Genomic DNA, 18,973 nt, shown 5'->3' with positions numbered 1-18,973 from the left:
CTCTAAAGACACACCTCAGAGCGGTATAAAGCTCTAAAGACACACCTCAGAGACACACCTCCTCGTGTGAAAGAGGCCGTCATGTCCCTGAGACCTAAAGAAGTGAAGGAGCGACTGGACTGTGCCTCACACAGACCTGTTTCTATTCTGAACGTGGACTATCTAATCACCTCAATTATGTCCAAAAGAAAATGAAAAGAAAAAAATGATCAGACAGGATTCATGAGCAAACGACAAACACAAGACGACATAAGATCATCTTTACACAGAATGAGACAAATGTAAAAACAACTAAACAAAGATGTAATAAGAAGACGCTAAGAAGGATTTTGATTCTGTAGCTGAACTTATTTCAAATTTCAAATCAACGATTTAACTATAAAATATATTGAGGCCCTTTATGATGGTCCAACATCAAGAATTAAAATCAATGGTCATCAGACAGGTCCTTTGACTCTGGACAGAAGGGTCAGACAGGGCTGTGCCTGGTCTCTCCTCCTGTTTGCTTTAGATTTGGAACCAATGGCCCAATTTTTGAGACAATCAAAAACAGTTTTATAACTGATGCAACGGGACATACAATTGCTGCTGCAGATGATTGTGTATAAAAAGATTCAGATGTTTCATCTGGACTCTGTTTCGACTCTCATCCGAGGGTCATTGTCAATCTGCGAATCAAGACCGGGAACTCAGGAATTTAAGATAAGATAAGATAAGATAATCCTTTATTGTCCCACATGGGGAAATTTCATTGATGCAACGCAGGAAGATACAGAGGTAGATACAGAAGAACAGATCACTTATAGGAAGTTTGAAAAACTTTGTTTTCCATCAAACTAGCCTCACTAGCCTCACAATCACTCGGATGAGAGTCGAAACGTATCATTTTCTCATAAAAACAGTTCAGATGAAACAACTGAATCTTTTTCTACAATGGAAAATCCCTGCTGGACAAATGAGGTATTACACTCACGCGCTGCAGATGACGTTCTGTTGTATCTGATGAAAATGTCCAAACCCAAAGTCATGAATTTCCTTCAAGAAATTCTCCTATGTCTGCAGACAAAATTAATGTAGAAAAAACTCTGACTCTGAACCAGTTGGAACATTATTTTAATTTAAACGTGCCGTGTTTGTGTTTCTTTGATGTTTAGTTGATCTTTTTCCCTTGTTCTGTCGTATCTGTTTTTTTTTTTATCTTTGAAACAATATTGGAAAAAGAACACATTTACAGTAACGTATTGCGCTTGTTTGTTGAAGCCTCTTGCTGAAAAGGCCCTTCATCTTGGGGCCACCATTTTGAGACTGTTTCTGTGTGGAGACGCTTCCTGCATCAGCCAATCAGAACGCTGGCTCCGCCCTGTGACCTGTGACCTGTGTTCCAGGGCTGAGGGCAGGTATCAGACACAATGAGGTGATGGGCTCTTTCTGGAGAGGAAAACATTATTATCTCATTTATATTTATTTTAGAGTTATTGCTTTTTGGGGTCTTTAGTTTAGCATGTTTTAAACTAAAGCAAAACAGAGAATCTTGTGTTTTATCTTCCCATTCTACCGCCGACCACTCTGCCACTGAGCTGTGATTCTCAAACGGAAGAAATGTGAAGACAGAGCCACAGACTTGGTTAATTAAAGGTGCCATAACATGCTTTTTTCACGTTTCGTAGTCTATCCTAAGTGTATAATTGATAATAATAAGAGTTGTGCAACACCCTTAACATAATAGTTAAGAAATATCACCCAGACCTTGGACCCCCTCACCAACCCGGAAATGCAAACGGCTTGGTTTGATATTCGCCCCCACCCTTGTGAAGAGCGATCTGGCTCCCCCGCCCACCCGTGATGTAGTCTCAGAGCGCGTGTGTGCCCCGCCCACCCGTGACGTGGGCCCCACAGCTGTCTGCTCCGCGCTGCGCCGCTCCTGCCGCGCGACTGAGTGAGAAACGATAGAACTTCACATCAACACTACTTTGAGACTAAATAAATCCGGTGTTTATTCTACAGCATGTGCAGAACAGATATATCTATATATCTATATCTATATCTATCTATCTATCTAACTATCTATCTATCTATCTATCTATATATATATATATATATATATATATGAAAGTCATATGTCCATCGCGCTCTTATTTCCTGGTTTTTCGGTATCAGATAGAACTTCTCTCCGTTTATTTTCCCGTTTGCTGCATCAACTGCCACATAAACCTTCACCATTGTGATTATGGTAAAGAGTGCGATATCATTAATGACGTTTTGGGCCTCTTTGAGCCGTGTTTCCTCGTAAATCGAAGCAGAAAAACTCCGGGGCTTGAATGGGAGACACGAGCTGCGCGGAGCCGGGGGGAAGGGGGCGGGAGGCGGGAGGGGGAGGGTGAGGGGGGATGATGACGCGTGCCTGTGGGTATGACGCGGTCTTGCCCCACCCCCCGTCAGTTTGGAGATTGGAGGAAAGGAGATAGTCTGTAATAAAGCTAAACACTGCGGTTATGGGACCTTTAAAGGTCTTAAATTGATGGTCGTTTCTAAGTCCTGGTCATTCAGACTCCACCGGCTCCATCAGAACCACATTTCACTGAATTATGAAAACGAGCGTGAGTTTTTGCCACGCTATGGACACAGCCACTCACCTGTTTCATTCATGTCACACAAACTAATCAGTCTAATCAAGCATTTTAATCACCAAAATGGGAAAAAAAAAGTCTGAATCAGTTCAGTTCTTGTGCAGAAAATTGGCAGTGAAAAACCCTCTTTATCACACTCCATGTACTACAGCCGCCATGACGCCCACAGACCAGGACACAGGGGCGTGGCCTCAGGGACACTTTAGGTAAACCAGCCTTTAGCGCAGACCTGGGCAATTGTTTCAGTAGATTTTAGTTGTCTTAGCTGTGTAACATGTGTCTGCACTTGTGTTCTTATCAGAGGTTACATGAAATAAATGGTATAATCGATTCAATAGTCTATAATTTACAAAAAAGTGCTTATAATTATATGAATTTGTAACACCATTTAACACAGTCGGGCCCTCCACCACTTCACGAGACTGGAATATGGCCCTTCCCTGCTTTAGCGTCACAAATCCACAAACGGTCGTAGCTGCATCTTTGTTGTACTGGAACTCCACAAAACCAGGAGACAAACAGTTCATTAGGTTAAAAAGCCTTTTATTTTCTAAAAGTAAAATGTCAAATTCAAGTTCTAAAAACAAGATCACGGCAAATTAGAAAAATGCCGGTTTGAAACTTGTAATACTGCTCTGATTTCAAGGGTGCAACACATTTAATTCATTCATAATTGTTGATATTTCTCCATCAATTTCAATGACGTAACTTCATTTTGTCAGAATAAATCCTCCACAGGTAAAAGACACACAACATAGTGGGTCAATGTAATAAAATAAAGAATACAATTGATCTGTTTGAGAGACAACATAAGAACACAGACCATGAGCATTATGTAAACTGTGTTATTAAATCACTCCATCATCAACCACTCTAGAAGTTCTTAATGGATTGACCTCAGCTCTAATCTGTCATATTTAGACAAATCTGTCCCTCGGGAAGTAACATGTGAGTACGACACGTTAATAACACTGAAACGAGATGGTCAGAACAGTTGGAGCGCGATTGGAAGTGTTTGGAGTGTTATTCTACAGAATGTGCATCGAGACGACACTTTAACACTTAAACAACATCATTAAAATACAATCAAAAGGTGAAGCTGGAGATGAGAAATACTTGTGTTTACATTTACTTCTGTTTAAAAATTCACGATTTGAAAAATACTGTAGATTCGACCGGTTTTTCCCCTGATTCAGGAGAAAAGTTTCAAATCCGGACTGTGATTTCTCATGTGTGAATTCAGATTACTTTTTTGTGAGAACCTTTTACTGCAAATTGAACAACTGTAAGGTTTTTCCCCTGTGTGTACCCTCATGTGTATCTCTAGAGCAGTCTTGGAGAGAAACGCCTTCTTGCACGTTGAACAGCTGAAAGCTTTCCCCTGTGCGCTTGCCTGTTTGTGTTTGCTCTTCGCGACTGAGCTTTTCTTTGGTGTTGACTTTCTGTGCCTTTTGTCACGTGTGTGTGTCTCCATGTGTCTAGTCAAGTGATTTTTGTGTGCATACTTTTTATTACAGGCTGAACAGCTGTAAGGCCTTTCGCCCGTGTGATTTCTCATATGCGTGTCCAGTTTAGACCTTTTTATAAAGGTTTTATTACACATGGAACATCTGAAAGGTCTCTCTTCTGTGTGTGTTCTCATGTGTGCATCTAAATAACTCTTTAGGGCGAATGACTTTTGACATGTTGAGCACCTGAAAGGCTTTTCCTCAGTGTGTGTTTTTTTATGTGCCGCTAGACCCCCTTTATAGGGATATGACTTCTTACAGATGGAACATCTGAAAGGTCTTTCACCTGTGTGTGATCTCATATGCTCCACCACCATGGACCTTGAACGAAGACTCTTCTTACACGTTGGACAACTGAAGGGTTCCTCTATTGTGTGCAGCAGTGCGTGCTGATGTAGATCATTCTCTGTGAGAAATGTCCTTGGACAGGTTGAACAGCGGAATGGTTTATCTCTTTTGTGAGCTTTAACATGAGTTTTTAAGCGTTTTTTATACTTGAATCTCTTTTGACACACAGGGCAATGGAATTTCCTTTTCTCGTCTCCTTCAGCTGTTCCTGACATGTCTCCATTGGTCACAGCAACAATGGCCTCTGGTGCAGACAGACCCGAGTCTGCAGCAGCGGTGCTTTGGACTTGGTTGTCGTGGTAATCGGTCTCCATCTGTGCAGCGGAACACTTGAATGGAGGTCTCCAGTCTTCATCGTCAGTGTCAGACGAGGGAGACATGTCTCCCTCAGTCTCTGAGTGTAAATGTGTCTCTGTGCTGAGGTCATAGTCAGTGTCAGAGGAGTGCTCCGTCTCACTCTCACTCTCTCTGTGTGAATGTGTCTCCGTGGTGATGTCCTCTCCCTGTGTCTCCTCTCTGTGCTCAGGTGAGGACTCTTCTGTCTTCACACGGACAGCACTGGCCTCTGGGAGCTGGAGAATATTGACAAAAGTTAAAGTAATTATACTATTTTGATCATGAAACCATTATTGCTGATCACGGATGATAATGAAGCATCTCGACTGCACAGCCAAAACACCAAAATGCACAGCAAATGTAGATCACCTTTGACTACAACTGTTTGAAGATCATTTAAATCATAGACGGACAATAATATATATATATATATATATATATATATATATATATATATATATATATATATATATATATATATATATATATATATATATATATATATATATATATATATATATATATATATATATATATATATATATATATATATATATATATATATATATATATATATATATATACATACATACAGCCCACCTGCACCAGGAGCTGCTCCTCCTCCTGTTTGATGCTCTGCTCCTCCAGCTCCTCTTTAATCTGTGGAATCTCCTGGTTCAGTCCCACGACTCTCGGGCTCAGCACAGAATCCAGCAGTTCCCGTTTCCTCTGGTTCTCCTGTTTGGAGCGACACAGTTCCTCCTCATACTCCGCTATCGTTCTTTCAAACAGCACAAATATCTCTTGCGCAGCCGCAGTCAGCCGCGCATTCACCAAAACTCTCAGCGTTTGTCCTTTAGACGTTTTAACAAAGTGTATCTTTAGCGCTGAGCTAACTGCACATGAGGCTTGGCTGGTTCTTCCCAGAATAACACCGGAGGCCTGACGACTGTGGCATTTGTGGCCGTCTTCTGCCTGTAAAAAGAGAAAAGAGTTGATTGAAATAATGCAAAAAACATATCCAGAAATGCTGCGTTTATATGTATGAAATATATGTCCAAGAGCAAACTAGATTCAGTTCTGTTTACTTCACTTTCGGCTCAGTCCTGTTCACATGCACTGCTCCAGGAGCCACATCTGCACTCATCTCCATGACAACAGCTTCAAACTCAAAGAGCCATGTTTATATTCACACCCGTGCTTTGTCTCCTGGTGCTATAGTCACCTGGGGGCGCAGGCCGAGAGCACGTGCTAAAGTGATCCGGCGTTTACAAAACTATGGAAATGAAACCGCATGAAAAAAGCTGTTGAGACATAAACTTACGGTAGTGGCAAAAAGCTTTGGATGATTTATAAAACACAGAAGTGAATGATCGTGAGGCGGTGGAAGAGAGAACGTGCACATTCCCATCAGGCGCGTTCTGCGCCTTCATTGGACACTTAAACTATCCTGGGTCCTCGATCATCGGGACGATCTCAACTCGAACGCGCATTTTGTCTCCTAAATGCTGGGCATTATTTAGGATTTCACATCAAAACATATTTAATTTATTGAATAAAACTAACTTATTAAATACCCTTAAGATTCCAATGCAAACGTCTAAGCTCTTTTAGTAGCAGTAAAGAGATTTGAATCTAGCATTGGCTAAACTGGTCAGGAAAACTTAAATATAACTCACCTGCAGCTGATCCTGGTCCAGTTCCTGTTTCCTCTGGTTCTCCTGTTTGGAGCGACACAGTTCCTCCTCATACTCCGCTATCGTTCTTTCAAACAGCACAAATATCTCTTGCGCAGCCGCAGTCAGCCGCGCATTCACCAAAACTCTCAGTGTTTGTCCTTTAGACATTTTAACAAAGTGTTTTTTAGCTTTAGCTTCAGAGCTAACCGCACGAGGCTCCGCTGTTCGCTTCTCTGCATTGATAACTTCCGGTAGTTGTCTTCTTCTTTTATCTTACGCCACTGACAACCATGTTAAAAGGAGCATTACCGCCACCTACTGTTCCGGAGTGTGAGTCAGCGCTCAAACTGACACTAATCATAACATTGTAGAATTAAGTCTCCATCTTTGGACACGTCATGAACCTCTGTGTCTTTTAGGAAGCGCACGACTTCTTCTGCTACAGCTCAGAATGTGTCCAAAGTAAAGTCCTTGAGCCCCGGATGTTTGAGCCCCTCTCTGTTATAGCAGCTCTGTGTACACCTCCTCCTCCTGACGCGCCTCACACAACACTGCCCCGCGCCTCCTCGTCACATGTAGTGTCCTATCAAGTGCACAAGGGCCTAGTCTCGATTTCTGATGACGTCTTCCTTCCCGTCCTGTCACTTCCTTCTTCGATGCCAATGTCTCCCCTTCGTACGCTGCGACAAAAGGTTTACTTTCCCTTTCCTCCGACTCACAAACACAACCCCCAGGAACCTAAAAGAGCTTTATCTCTCAACATCTCCAGCCTCAAGTTCTTCCTCACGTTTCCCCAGGTTAAAAAAAAAACACCAGCTTAGATTTTTTCCCACTGAAAATCAGAACTTTCAATCAAATCCTGAATAAAACACTTCCTTTATAGCATCCTGGATCTGCTCGATGCTCCTCCCCCTCTTCTACAATTGAATTAATAAGTTACTGAACTGTTAAAGAGACAACATTGAAAGGAACAAACCCATTATGGAATAATCAAACAGTGTGTATTATTCAAATTATGACCACAGAGACATGAAAGTACATTATACTACATCGTAGAAAAAGCTTCAGTTGTAGTCATCTGGACTCAGTTTGAAAAAATAGACGTTTCGACTCTCATCCAAGAGTCATTGTCAATAAAAGAATTTAGATCGAGAACTCCGATATTAATACTGTTCTGTGGTAAGACCCGCCCATTGGGAGGAGCCTTCCTGAAGTAGAAAGAGTTGTTTGTTTCAACAGAAACTCCCCCTTGTATCTACCGAGCTAGCCTATTCAGAATCTTAATGGGCTATTAGAAACCTCTTTGTCTTTGTGAGACCCTGGCTCAACCACCCTGAGTACCTGATTAGCATCTGAATGTCCTTTACCTTTCCAGGGGTTCAGAATCCCATTATAAATAACAGGAAGATTAAACCTAAGCCCTCCATTTCTGTTTAAAGAAGGTCTTTCTTTTTTAACAACCCATCTATAATGGGTTACTGAACCCCTGGAAAGGTAAAGGACCAGGGAATTCAAATGCTAATCAGGTACTCAGGGTGGTTGAGCCAGGGTCTCACTGAGACAAAGAGGTTTTAACAGCCCATTAAGATTCTGAATAGGCTAGCTCGGTAGATACAAGGGGAGAGTTTCTGTTGAAACAAACAACTCTTTCTACTTCAGGAAGGCTCCTCCCAATGGGCGGGTCTTACCACAGAACAGTATTAATATCGGAGTTCTCGATCTAAATTCTTTTATTGACAATGACTCTTGGATGAGAGTCGAAACGTCTATTTTTTCAAACTGAGTCCAGATGACTACAACTGAAGCTTTTTCTACTATGGAACACGCCTGGACGAATGAGGGATTACACCGACATTATACTACATCGATTACCGTGAATACCAAAGGTCAATCTGTAACATTGTAGTAAAACACATTAAACCAACAGTGAGAGGAGTTTTTACTTTTCCACCCGTGTTTCTATCATTAATAAACAATCAAAGATTAATCTGCAGAGGAGAAATGCTCATTTATGTTTCAAAGTCACGTGCAAATATCTGCATTTTGCGTCGCTTTGGAAACCAATAAAAGCGTCAGTCATATTCTGTTCTCATGTGTTTTCATGTGTTTTTTCAAATGAATGTTTTGGGTAAAACCTTTATTACAGATGGAACAGCTGTAAGGCCTTTCCCCAGTGTGCGTTCTTATGTGCTTTTTCAAATGAATGTTTTGGGTAAACCCTTTATTACAGAAGGGACAGCTGTAAGGTTTCTCACCCGTGTGCGTTCTAAAATGTTGAACTAAATATCTTTTTATTGAAAATGTCTTCCCACATGTTGAACAGATGTAAGGTTTTTCACCTGTGTGCGTTCTCATGTGCAGATTTAAACTATCTTTCACAGCAAAAGTCCTCCGACAAGTCAAACAGCTGAATGGTTTCTCTCCTGAGTGTGTTCTTTCATGAATATCTAGATGACTCTTTTGGTCAAATGTCCTTGTGCAAGTTGAACAGCTGTATGGTGTCTCTCCTGTGTGAACTCTAATGTGCCTTTGTAAGCCGCGTTTACTCTGGAATCTCTTTTGACATACAGAACACTGGTGTTTCTGCCTCTCAGCGCTTGTTCCTGACACGTCTCCTTCGTTTACAGCGTCACTTGTCTCTGGGTCACACTTGTATTCGGGCGATAGATGGACTTGATACTGGACTTGGTTGTAGTGGTCTCCATCAGCCTCTGTCTCTATCTGTGCAGCTGAACAGCTGAAATGAGCTCTCCAGTCTTCATCATTGTCAGAGAAGTGCTCTTCCTCTGAGTGTAAATGTGTCTCCGTGGTGACGTCCTCTCCCTGTGTCTCCTCTCTGTGCTCAGGTGGTCTTTGTTGAAGCAGTGAGGACCCTTCAGTCTTCACACAGACAGAACTGGACTCATGGAAGGCCTCTGGGAGCTGGAGATGGGGAATAAAGACATAAATCAACGCTTTAAAATGTGACTCTTTTGATAACAATAATCAGGTGTAAGAAAATGAAAAAGGTGGTTGTATTATTTTGAGGAATTGGATTAAAGTTTTACTTTTATTAAGTCAAGACTCACTGCAAGTACCTTTGATTAGAAAAGAGTTCCAAGAACCACTTACTTTTTAGTTTGACCCAGAAGTCTCTTGTTTTACTGAGACCTGACTCAGAGGGATATACAGACAGCTGGAGTGGCTCAAATGGTCCATGTCCAGGGGCTCTGGGACCTGCACGTCCCAGAGCCCCGGAGACGTACAGGTTCTGCAGCCAATCACCTTCTCAGCAGAGCGCACAATACGCTGTAGTCTCTGTTTGTCCCTGGCTGTGGCTCTAGTGTACCACACAGTGATGGAGGAGGTGAGGATGGACTCAATGATGGCCGTGTAGAACTGCACCATCATCTCCGCTGTCAGCTTTGCTTTCCTCAGCTGCAGCAGGAAGTACATCCTCTGCTGGGCCTTCATGATGAGGGAGCTGATGGTGTGCCCCCACTTGAGGTCCCGGGTGATGGTGGTGATGGAATCCACAGTGGAGATGGGGGAGTCTGTGATGGTGAGGCGGGGGCTGTGACTTTCCTGAAGTCCACGATCATCTCCACTGTCTTCTCGGCATTGCACTCCAGGTTGTTACCGCTGCACCAGGACACCAGCCAATCCACCTCCCTCCTGTAGACGAACTCAGCCCCGTCCGAGATGAGCCACCGATGAGGGTGGTGTCGTCATGGCGATGAGGGTGGTGTCGTCCGCAAACTTGATCAGTTTTACGGATTCGTGGCTGGAGGTGCAGCAGTTCGTGTACAGGGAGAAGAGCAGGGGAGAAAGTACACAGCCCTGTGGAGCTCCTGTGCATACTGTGAGTTCAATTGAGCAGCCACTTTCTGGTCGTTTGCAGCGTGAAAGGGCTCTGGGCTTGTAGTTGGTGAGAAGCTAGAGCCTCCTTCACAGAGTCGTTAGCAGAGAACTGCAGATTGAGTAACCTGTCTGTGCTTTGATAGTACATGGCTCATATTTCCCTTACATATGACGGCATTGTGAGGATATAAAGGAGAGTTGACAGAGATGGCGTTACAACCATTCAGAGAAACCCCCCTCCATCTCTTTTGAGGATCCGGAAACTGTCTGAGAAATGGGAGGACCAACTCATCTGGTGCCAACTCCTGACACCAGATAATAATTGTTCCAGTGACTACTAATTGCTGTTTAAGCACCTTACAAAACACTGCATTTACTTGAGCATTTACATTGAATCACAGCGAGCAACCGCACCCTGCGAACAGATTTTATGCAAGAAGGGTTTCTGACTCTCCGGAGGCTTAAAAACAAGACGGCTAAACTGTTCAATAATCATAGTAACAGCCTAAAAGCGGTTGCTCAGTAAACGTTACCACTTCAACCACCGTTCTTGATTTAAATCCCTTAAATGTGTTTCCTCCATGTGATTCCAGGTGAACATGTAAATGCACTAATCGTTAGTTGCAAAGTCATTTCTAAAGTATTTCTCTTTGTCAATAATGCAGCCTGCTCCTTTAAAGCATAAAACTCAAAATTGTGACTTTAAAACTAGAAATGAGGACTTCCTGTGGCGCTTTGTCTTTCACAATCTATTTTGTTTATGAGCTTTAGACTGCAGCTAACTTTCTTTTAAGCTAATGTTGTGCTTCAGTGCAGAGAATAATTACCATTTTCGATGTATTTATACCACCAAATGAAAGTTATTATTCGATAATAATGTGTTTATGAATTTTCAGTAAATTTAGTGACACCAACAATGTCGATAGATCCAAAGCAATTCAATTAGTTTATGAATATAACTCACCTGCAGCGGGAGCTGCTCCTCCTCCAGTTTGACCTGGTTCAGTCCCAGGTTCAGTCCCAGGTTCAGTCCCAGGTTCAGTCCCTGGTTCAGTCCCTGGTTCAGTCCCTGGTTCAGTCCCTGGTTCAGTCCCTGGTTCGGGTTCAGTGAGTCCAGCAGTTCCTGTTTCCTCTGGTTCTCCTGTTTGGAGCGACACAGTTCCTCCTCATACTCCGCTATCGTTCTTTCAAACAGCACAAATATCTCTTGCGCAGCCGCAGTCAGCCGCGCATTCACCAAAACTCTCAGTGTTTGTCCTTTAGACATTTTAACAAAGTGTTTTTAGCTTTAGCTTCAGAGCTAACCGCGTCTTGTTGTTGGCAGACCGGACACGGCTGGCGCTTTGTTGAACGCGATTGGTCGTTTTCTTCTTCTACGTAGTTTCCGGCAGACTCAGACCCCTGGCGGCGTGTTGCTGCCCCCTCTCCAAATATCAAGTACTGCAGGTCATAACAAAATAAGATTTTAAGGTGAAGACGTGTCACAACAACAAAGCCCAAATCTAAAGTAGATTTTTCTCTGGTTCAGTAAAACTTTCATGGAAACCGCCGCCCTCCACTGGTCACGTGACCAAAACACAGATAACACTTATGATTAGCTGCACTTTCTAGATTGTATAAAATACACAAACTTCTCTCCAAAAAATAATTACTAAAATGGCCCTGTGTTTTGGTGAAGCTTCATGCCCTAATATTGTTTTAATAACAGTTTCAAGCTCAGTTTTAAGTCCTCTGAACTTAGTTCTTCTCTGCTTTGTGTGCTGGGAACTGCAACAGAACAGGCACCAGCCTCAGGCACACCACAAGGCTCCAGCAGCCTTCATTATGCTTTACAATCCTCACAATGGCCCATTGAGATGTACCAGGTGGAGATCTAAAAGCCAAAGCCCACATTATGACCACTGGGTCTTTAGATCCATCTGTAAATATTTGGGTGACGTTCCTCCTCTAAACACTGAGATGAGATTTATGTTAAATCTTCTGCTTGTTCCTGTTCGAAGTCGCAGGTGACTGAAGCCTGTCCCAGTGACTTTGGGCCTTAGGCGGGTTCGTCCTGGACAGGGGCTCGTCGCAGGCTTCACACAGAGACACAGACAAACATTTGGGCTTTTATTTTACAGTTTAACACATGCATGTCTTTGGACGGTCAGAACCCAGAGCAAACCCACGATAACACGGGGAGAACAAGCAAACTCCAGCCAGAGATCATGAGATGTTGTCCTGGCCTGGGAATCGAACACACAATCTCCTTATTGAATAATAATTACAGATGGAACAACTGTAAGGCCTTTTGCCTTGGTTTCCCATATACGTGTCCCGTTTATTTATTCCAAATTTATAACACGGGAGAGAGAATAGACCAAAATCAGTAGACATAAAAAAGAAGAGAGATAACATAGTACGAAACTCAAAGAAATTAAATTTAAATGTAATATTTTCCATTTTGCGAATGTCCAGTATAATCATAGCCACATCCTCTCCAACAGTCTTCCTCCTGCCGCCACATCCTCTCCAACAGTCTTCCTCCAGCCACCACATCCTCTCCAACAGTCTTCCTCCTGCCGCCACATCCTCTCCAACAGTCTGCCTCCAGCCACCACATCCTCTCCAACAGTCTGCCTCCTGCTGCCACATCCTCTCCAACAGTCTGCCTCCAGCCACCACATCCTCTCCAACAGTCTTCCTCCTGCCGCCACATCCTCTCCAACAGTCTGCCTCCAGCCACCACATCCTCTCCAACAGTCTTCCTCCTGCTGCCACATCCTCTCCAACAGTCTGCCTCCAGCCACCACATCCTCTCCAACAGTCTTCCTCCTGCCGCCACATCCTCTCCAACAGTCTGCCTCCAGCCACCACATCCTCTCCAACAGTCTTCCTCCTGCCGCCACATCCTCTCCAACAGTCTGCCTCCAGCCACCACATCCTCTCCAACAGTCTTCCTCCTGCCGCCACATCCTCTCCAACAGTCTGCCTCCTGCTGCCACATCCTCTCCAACAGTCTGCCTCCTGCTGCCACATCCTCTCCAACAGTCTGCCTCCTGCTGCCACATCCTCTCCAACAGTCTGCCTCCTGCCGCCACATCCACTCCAACAGTCTGCCTCCTGCTGCCACATCCTCTCCAACAGTCTGCCTCCAGCCACCACATCCTCTCCAACAGTCTTCCTCCTGCTGCCACATCCTCTCCAACAGTCTGCCTCCTGCTGCCACATCATCTCCAACAGTCTGCCTCCTGCTGCCACATCATCTCCAACAGTCTGCCTCCTGCTGCCACATCCTCTCCAACAGTCTTCCTCCTGCCGCCACATCATCTCCAACAGTCTGCCTCCTGCCGCCACATCCTCTCCAACAGTCTGCCTCCTGCCGCCACATCCACTCCAACAGTCTGCCTCCTGCTGCCACATCCTCTCCAACAGTCTGCCTCCAGCCACCACATCCTCTCCAACAGTCTTCCTCCTGCTGCCACATCCTCTCCAACAGTCTGCCTCCTGCTGCCACATCATCTCCAACAGTCTGCCTCCTGCTGCCACATCCTCTCCAAAAGTCTGCCTCCTGCCGCCACATCCACTCCAACAGTCTGCCTCCTGCTGCCACATCCTCTCCAACAGTCTGCCTCCAGCCACCACATCCTCTCCAACAGTCTTCCTCCTGCTGCCACATCCTCTCCAACAGTCTGCCTCCTGCTGCCACATCATCTCCAACAGTCTTCCTCCTTCTGCCACATCCTCTCCAACAGTCTGCCTCCTGCTGCCACATCCTCTCCAACAGTCTGCCTCCTGCTGCCACATCCTCTCCAACAGTCTGCCTCTTGCCGCCACATCCTCTCCAACAGTCTGCCTCCTGCCGCCACATCCTCTCCAACAGTCTGCCTCCTGCCGCCACATCCTCTCCGACAGTCTGCCTCCTGCCGCCACATCCTCTCCGACAGTCTGCATTTCCCCAGACACAGTTTTCCAACAGAATTCCCTCCAAACATGTGATTCTGTGGTTCTCCAGTGACATGTACTTATACTTTCCCATTCTTCATCCTCCAGAACAAAGTGACCCTCACTTTCCCTTTTCATGTCATCAGTGACTGTCCATTAACACATTTATATCATTTAGATATTAAGTGTTCAGATTCATAAGCTTCAATGAACGTTTCGGTCAGATGATGATGGTCATTACTGTTTAATTTCCTGGTTATAAGAACTCCTTATTTGTAAATACCTATAAAAGCCAAAGAATTCTTTCAACTCCTCAAACTCTTCAGATGATTCTCCTTTACAATCTGGTAAAAGACATTTATACCGTTTGTTGTCCAGACTTTAAATCTTGAGTTTGTGCTGTAGGTGTCACATTGTGATCATAAACCGACCAGTTTAAGATTTTAACATCTTTGTTTAGTTTGTATGCTTTGATCAGCTCCTTCCATGTTGTAAGCACAGATTTTACCCAGGGATTCTTAACTTCCTCACATGACTCAAGCGTCTGTCATCTGCCAGTCAGGCCTGCACAGGAACCCCCAGCACAACATTACTCTCAACATGAGACCATTGAGCTTCATATTCTGGATCACACCAGCAACGCTCTGATTTGAGCTGAAATAAAGTCATTTTTCAAAGAAGGTAAACCCTGCCTCCTTTTTCTTTTTATAATTGTGAAGTTTCAAATCGGAGACGGGTTTCTCGCCATATCACTCTTGAGATTGTTTTGTTCCACTCATCAAACAGCCCGTTGGGAATGGAAATCGGAAGAGTCTGGAACAGAGAGAGAAACCTGGGCAAAACATATTTTTTTTAGTTTCAATCCTTTGACTTAGACTTGAGTCTGGGAGAGGATTCCATTTTCAATTTTCTTTTTTCATAGTAGTAAAAAGGGGGGTATATTTTTTCTCCAAAATTGTTGGTTGGTCTCTATGGAGAACCACATAAATAGAGAGACATTACTATTGCCATTTAAATGGGTACATTTTCTAAGTCTTTCTTTCTGCCACTGAGCTACAGGGGCGGCAGTAGCTCAGTGGCTCGTCTTCTGATCTGAAGGTCTTTACATTAACATCCTGGTAGAGCGGTCAGATCCACTGACCCGAGGGTTGATGGTACAGTTTCAGCTGCCTCAGGCCTCGCCCCTCGAGTGTGAATGGGAGACGGGTTCCTTGATGTAAAGTGCTTTGAGTTACTTGAAAGTAGAAAAGCGCAATATAAACATGACCATTTATTTTACCATTTACAGGTCAAAGAGGCCAGAATGAGATCATTTCAGTTTTTGTATATTTAATCCGTTTCGAGACCAATATCGTGAAGGAAATGCATCACATTAGATATGGACATTTCATACAATCAAGGATTAATCTGCAAAGGAGAAATGCTAATTTGTGTGTCCTGATTTATGTAGAAAAAAAAAGGTGCAGGAACTTTAACCACAAACGGGTAAAAAATATCTAATATCTGCATTTTGCGTCGCTTTGGAAACCAATAAAAGCGTCAGTCATATTCTGTTCTCATGTGTTTTCATGTGTTTTTTCAAATGAATGTTTTGGGTAAAACCTTTATTACAGATGGAACAGCTGTAAGGCCTTTCCCCAGTGTGCGTTCTTATGTGCTTTTTCAAATGATTGTCTTGGGTAAACCCTTTATTACAGAAGGGACAGCTGTAAGGTTTCTCACCCGTGTGTGTTCTCATATGTAGAACTAAATATCTTTTTATTGAAAATGTCTTCCCACATGTTGAACAGATGTAAGGTTTTTCACCTGTGTGCGTTCTCATGTGCAGATTTAAACTATCTTTCACAGCAAAAGTCCTCCGACAAGTCAAACAGCTGAATGGTTTCTCTCCTGAGTGTGTTCTTTCATGAATATCTAGATGACTCTTTTGGTCAAATGTCCTTGTGCAAGTCGAACAGCTGTATGGTGTCTCTCCTGTGTGAACTCTAATGTGCCTTTGTAAGCCGCGTTTACTCTGGAATCTCTTTTGACATACAGAACACTGGTGTTTCTGCCTCTCAGCGCTTGTTCCTGACACGTCTCCTTCGTTTACAGCGTCACTTGTCTCTGGGTCACACTTGTATTCGGGCGATAGATGGACTTGATACTGGACTTGGTTGTAGTGGTCTCCATCAGCCTCTGTCTCTATCTGTGCAGCTGAACAGCTGAAATGAGCTCTCCAGTCTTCATCATTGTCAGAGAAGTGCTCTTCCTCTGAGTGTAAATGTGTCTCCGTGGTGACGTCCTCTCCCTGTGTCTCCTCTCTGTGCTCAGGTGGTCTTTGTTGAAGCAGTGAGGACCCTTCAGTCTTCACACAGACAGAACTGGACTCATGGAAGGCCTCTGGGAGCTGGAGATGGGGAATAAAGACACAAATAAACGCTTTAAAATGTGACTCTTTTGATAACAATAATTAGATGCAAGAAAAGGAAAAAAGGTGGTTGTATTATTTTGAGGATTTTTACATAGTTTTGGCCGGGTGCGACTTATACTCCAGATCGACTTATATTTGATATTATTTGTTATTTTCACATGATAACCTCAAGAGGGCTCTAAAGCGACGATCTGAGTGACACAGAAGAAGAACCAGCACTTCCTCTACCTCCGGAGTTTGGGGAGTTGTTTAGAAGTGACGCCTAGGTTGTGATTAATTGTGCAGAGTAACAAGTGCAGTAATGTATACAAGTACAATAGGAACAAGTCAAAACTACTCAAAACTGAGACTAATCCTGGAACTAAACCTGGACTAGAACAGGACAAACCCAAGTCTTCAACAAGGACGAGGACAAGTCTGAACGCAGCTTTCTCTTCAGAGCACGACTGTAACTGAACTCGGTCGATGCATGTGCTTTTGTCTATTGTCTGTTGAAGAACAAACGGGGCACCAATCCAAGAGAATGAAACGTTTTGTTTTTCTAAAAACAGTGTCCAGATGACTACAGCTGAATCTTTGTCTACAATTGATGTTGTAAATGAATGTAACATTTACTAATGTAGTTAATGTTATAATTATTCGATTGTTTTTGTTATAATTTATCGCAATTTCTCAGACAGGACTTTAGAGACGGTCCCTAAACAGGCGTCTGCGCGTTCGGACTAAACAAGGATTATAGTCCAACGTCCTCATGCCCACAATGCACCTGGAACATGACTCACCTGCAGCGGGAGCTGCTCCTCCTCCTGTTTAAGGCCCTGCTTCTCTTTAATGTGAGGAGGCTCCTGGTTCAGTCCCTGGTTCAGTCCCTGGTTCGGGTTCAGTGAGTCCAGCAGTTCCTGTTTCCTCTGGTTCTCCTGTTTGGAGCGACACAGTTCCTCCTCATACTCCGCTATCGTTCTTTCAAACAGCACAAATATCTCTTGCGCAGCCGCAGTCAGCCGCGCATTCACCAAAACTCTCAGTGTTTGTCCTTTAGACATTTTAACAAAGTGTTTTTAGCTTTAGCTCCGAGCTAACCACGCGTCAGGCTTATTCTTTCTCTGACTTCCGGGAGGCCGGGATCCATGGGCCGGTCACGTCTTAGCGCAGTGCTGCCCCCTTTGGTGAGGGGGAAACATGGCAGTAGGTCATTTACAGTCTCATAAACTGCTTCAGTTTGATGTTTGCTCGGACACTCCGCAACTACTTTCTCCTCGCCGCGGGTCACGTGACTCTGGCGTCCGAGTGGGAAAAAAGTCTTCAAAACTCTAAAAATATGTATCTGTAAAAAAAAAAAAAAAATATTGGTCAAATCCATTTTTCACCCACAACTGTACTGACAAATAATCACCCCGGAAGTCATGGAACTCGATTCTGAATGATTCTACTTTTGCCTGTAGTGAAGACACAAGCTAACATAGTGAGTGTTCTGTTCATATTCTCCGTCAACAGTGCGTTTAAACTTCTCTTCTGCTTTCATTTTTATTTTGCTAACTTCCTGTGTAACCGGAAAAAAGAGTGAAAGTCCATTTGACAAAAAGTAAAGTAAGCTGCGGATGTCGGTGAAAACGTACCAAAAAACACGATGAACGTCATTAAAACACAAAGATCCAGCTACAGTCGACAGGGGAACAAGGTGTGTAATATGAATGAACAATTTCAAATGTTTATATGAAACTTATTTTTTTCCTCAAAGAATTCAAACCTGTTTGAATGAAATGCATCAGGCTAGATTACATATTATATAGTGAATAAAGTTATTTGATTTATTAGGCTTTCAAAAAATTATTAACTCGTATAAAGGACAAAAACTGTAATTATCTCTGTAAATTATTGCACTATGGAGCCACGTCCAGATTTAACTCTCATCGGAGCATTAAACAAGGAGAACCTGGCGCCCCCTACCTGTTTTCTTTAGTAATGCAGGCTTTGTCCACCTGATTTATCACGACAATGTCACAGGAACGTGGAGATAAAGGACCCAAAACACCATTAGAACTTTGAATAAACATCTTTGTGTGGAAGAAAAATGCCATTACTTAAAAAAACCATGTTCTGTGAAATAAGTATGATTCATTAATGACAAAGTGAAATGGATTAGACAAGATATATACAGAAAATAAAAATAAACAGTGGTACTACAAACATGTTTTTATTCATTATTATTATTATTTATTTTATTATTATGTTTATTCGTTTATTTATATATTTTTATTTTATTTAATTTTATTCAATTTAATTTATTTATTTTATTTA

General features: G+C 43.1%; 3 protein-coding genes across 3 annotated transcripts in view; all 3 read right to left on the bottom strand.

Moving 5' to 3' along the window:
• Positions 1 to 6,790, bottom strand: part of LOC140374588 (uncharacterized) — a 48,810-nt gene extending 42,020 nt beyond the window's left edge. The window contains exons 1-3 of the mRNA XM_072461522.1: positions 6,776 to 6,790; positions 6,015 to 6,095; positions 5,420 to 5,794 (exon numbers count right to left, since the gene is read on the bottom strand). Of these exons, the coding sequence (XP_072317623.1) occupies positions 5,420 to 5,794; positions 6,015 to 6,095; positions 6,776 to 6,790 (471 nt within the window). The remainder of the gene's footprint in view (positions 1 to 5,419; positions 5,795 to 6,014; positions 6,096 to 6,775) is intronic.
• On the bottom strand, positions 3,267 to 4,863 carry LOC140374009 (uncharacterized). The gene has a single exon (XM_072460769.1). It carries the CDS (start codon positions 4,861 to 4,863, stop codon positions 3,820 to 3,822), a length of 1,044 nt encoding a protein of 347 aa, XP_072316870.1. The 3' UTR covers positions 3,267 to 3,819.
• A 1,784-nt stretch (positions 6,791 to 8,574) lies between the features above and the next one.
• LOC140374484 (uncharacterized) lies at positions 8,575 to 17,784 on the bottom strand. Its single transcript, XM_072461390.1, has 5 exons — positions 17,458 to 17,784; positions 16,410 to 16,651; positions 11,644 to 11,648; positions 11,303 to 11,595; positions 8,575 to 9,420 (listed from the first exon to the last, which is right to left on the bottom strand). The coding sequence occupies exons 1-5, from the start codon at positions 17,716 to 17,718 to the stop codon at positions 8,575 to 8,577; spliced, it is 1,647 nt and encodes a 548-aa protein (XP_072317491.1). The 5' UTR covers positions 17,719 to 17,784.
• Between the last annotated feature and the right edge of the window lie 1,189 nt (positions 17,785 to 18,973).

The sequence above is a fragment of the Eucyclogobius newberryi genome, unplaced genomic scaffold (assembly GCF_026437365.1).
Source record: "Eucyclogobius newberryi isolate DKJ021-1_F unplaced genomic scaffold, fEucNew1.0.hap1 SCAF_3, whole genome shotgun sequence".
Taxonomy (NCBI): Eukaryota; Metazoa; Chordata; class Actinopteri; order Gobiiformes; family Gobiidae; genus Eucyclogobius; species Eucyclogobius newberryi.
Note: the sequence above shows the minus strand (reverse complement) of the source record. Positions and strands in the feature narration are given on the sequence as shown.

Bases quoted from the DNA above. Each gene is read 5' to 3' on its own strand.
- LOC140374484 (XM_072461390.1), bottom strand. From the start codon at position 17,718: ATGTCTAAAGGACAAACACTGAGAGTTTTGGTGAATGCGCGGCTGACT. The intron at 16,652-17,457 runs GTGAGTCATGTT...CCCCATCTCCAG, and splicing joins AGGAGCAGCTCCCGCTGCAG to CTCCCAGAGGCCTTCCATGA. The intron at 9,421-11,302 runs GTGAGTTATATT...CCCCATCTCCAG, and splicing joins AGGAGCAGCTCCCGCTGCAG to CTCCCAGAGGCCTTCCATGA.
- LOC140374009 (XM_072460769.1), bottom strand. From the start codon at position 4,863: ATGTCTCCCTCGTCTGACACTGACGATGAAGACTGGAGACCTCCATTC.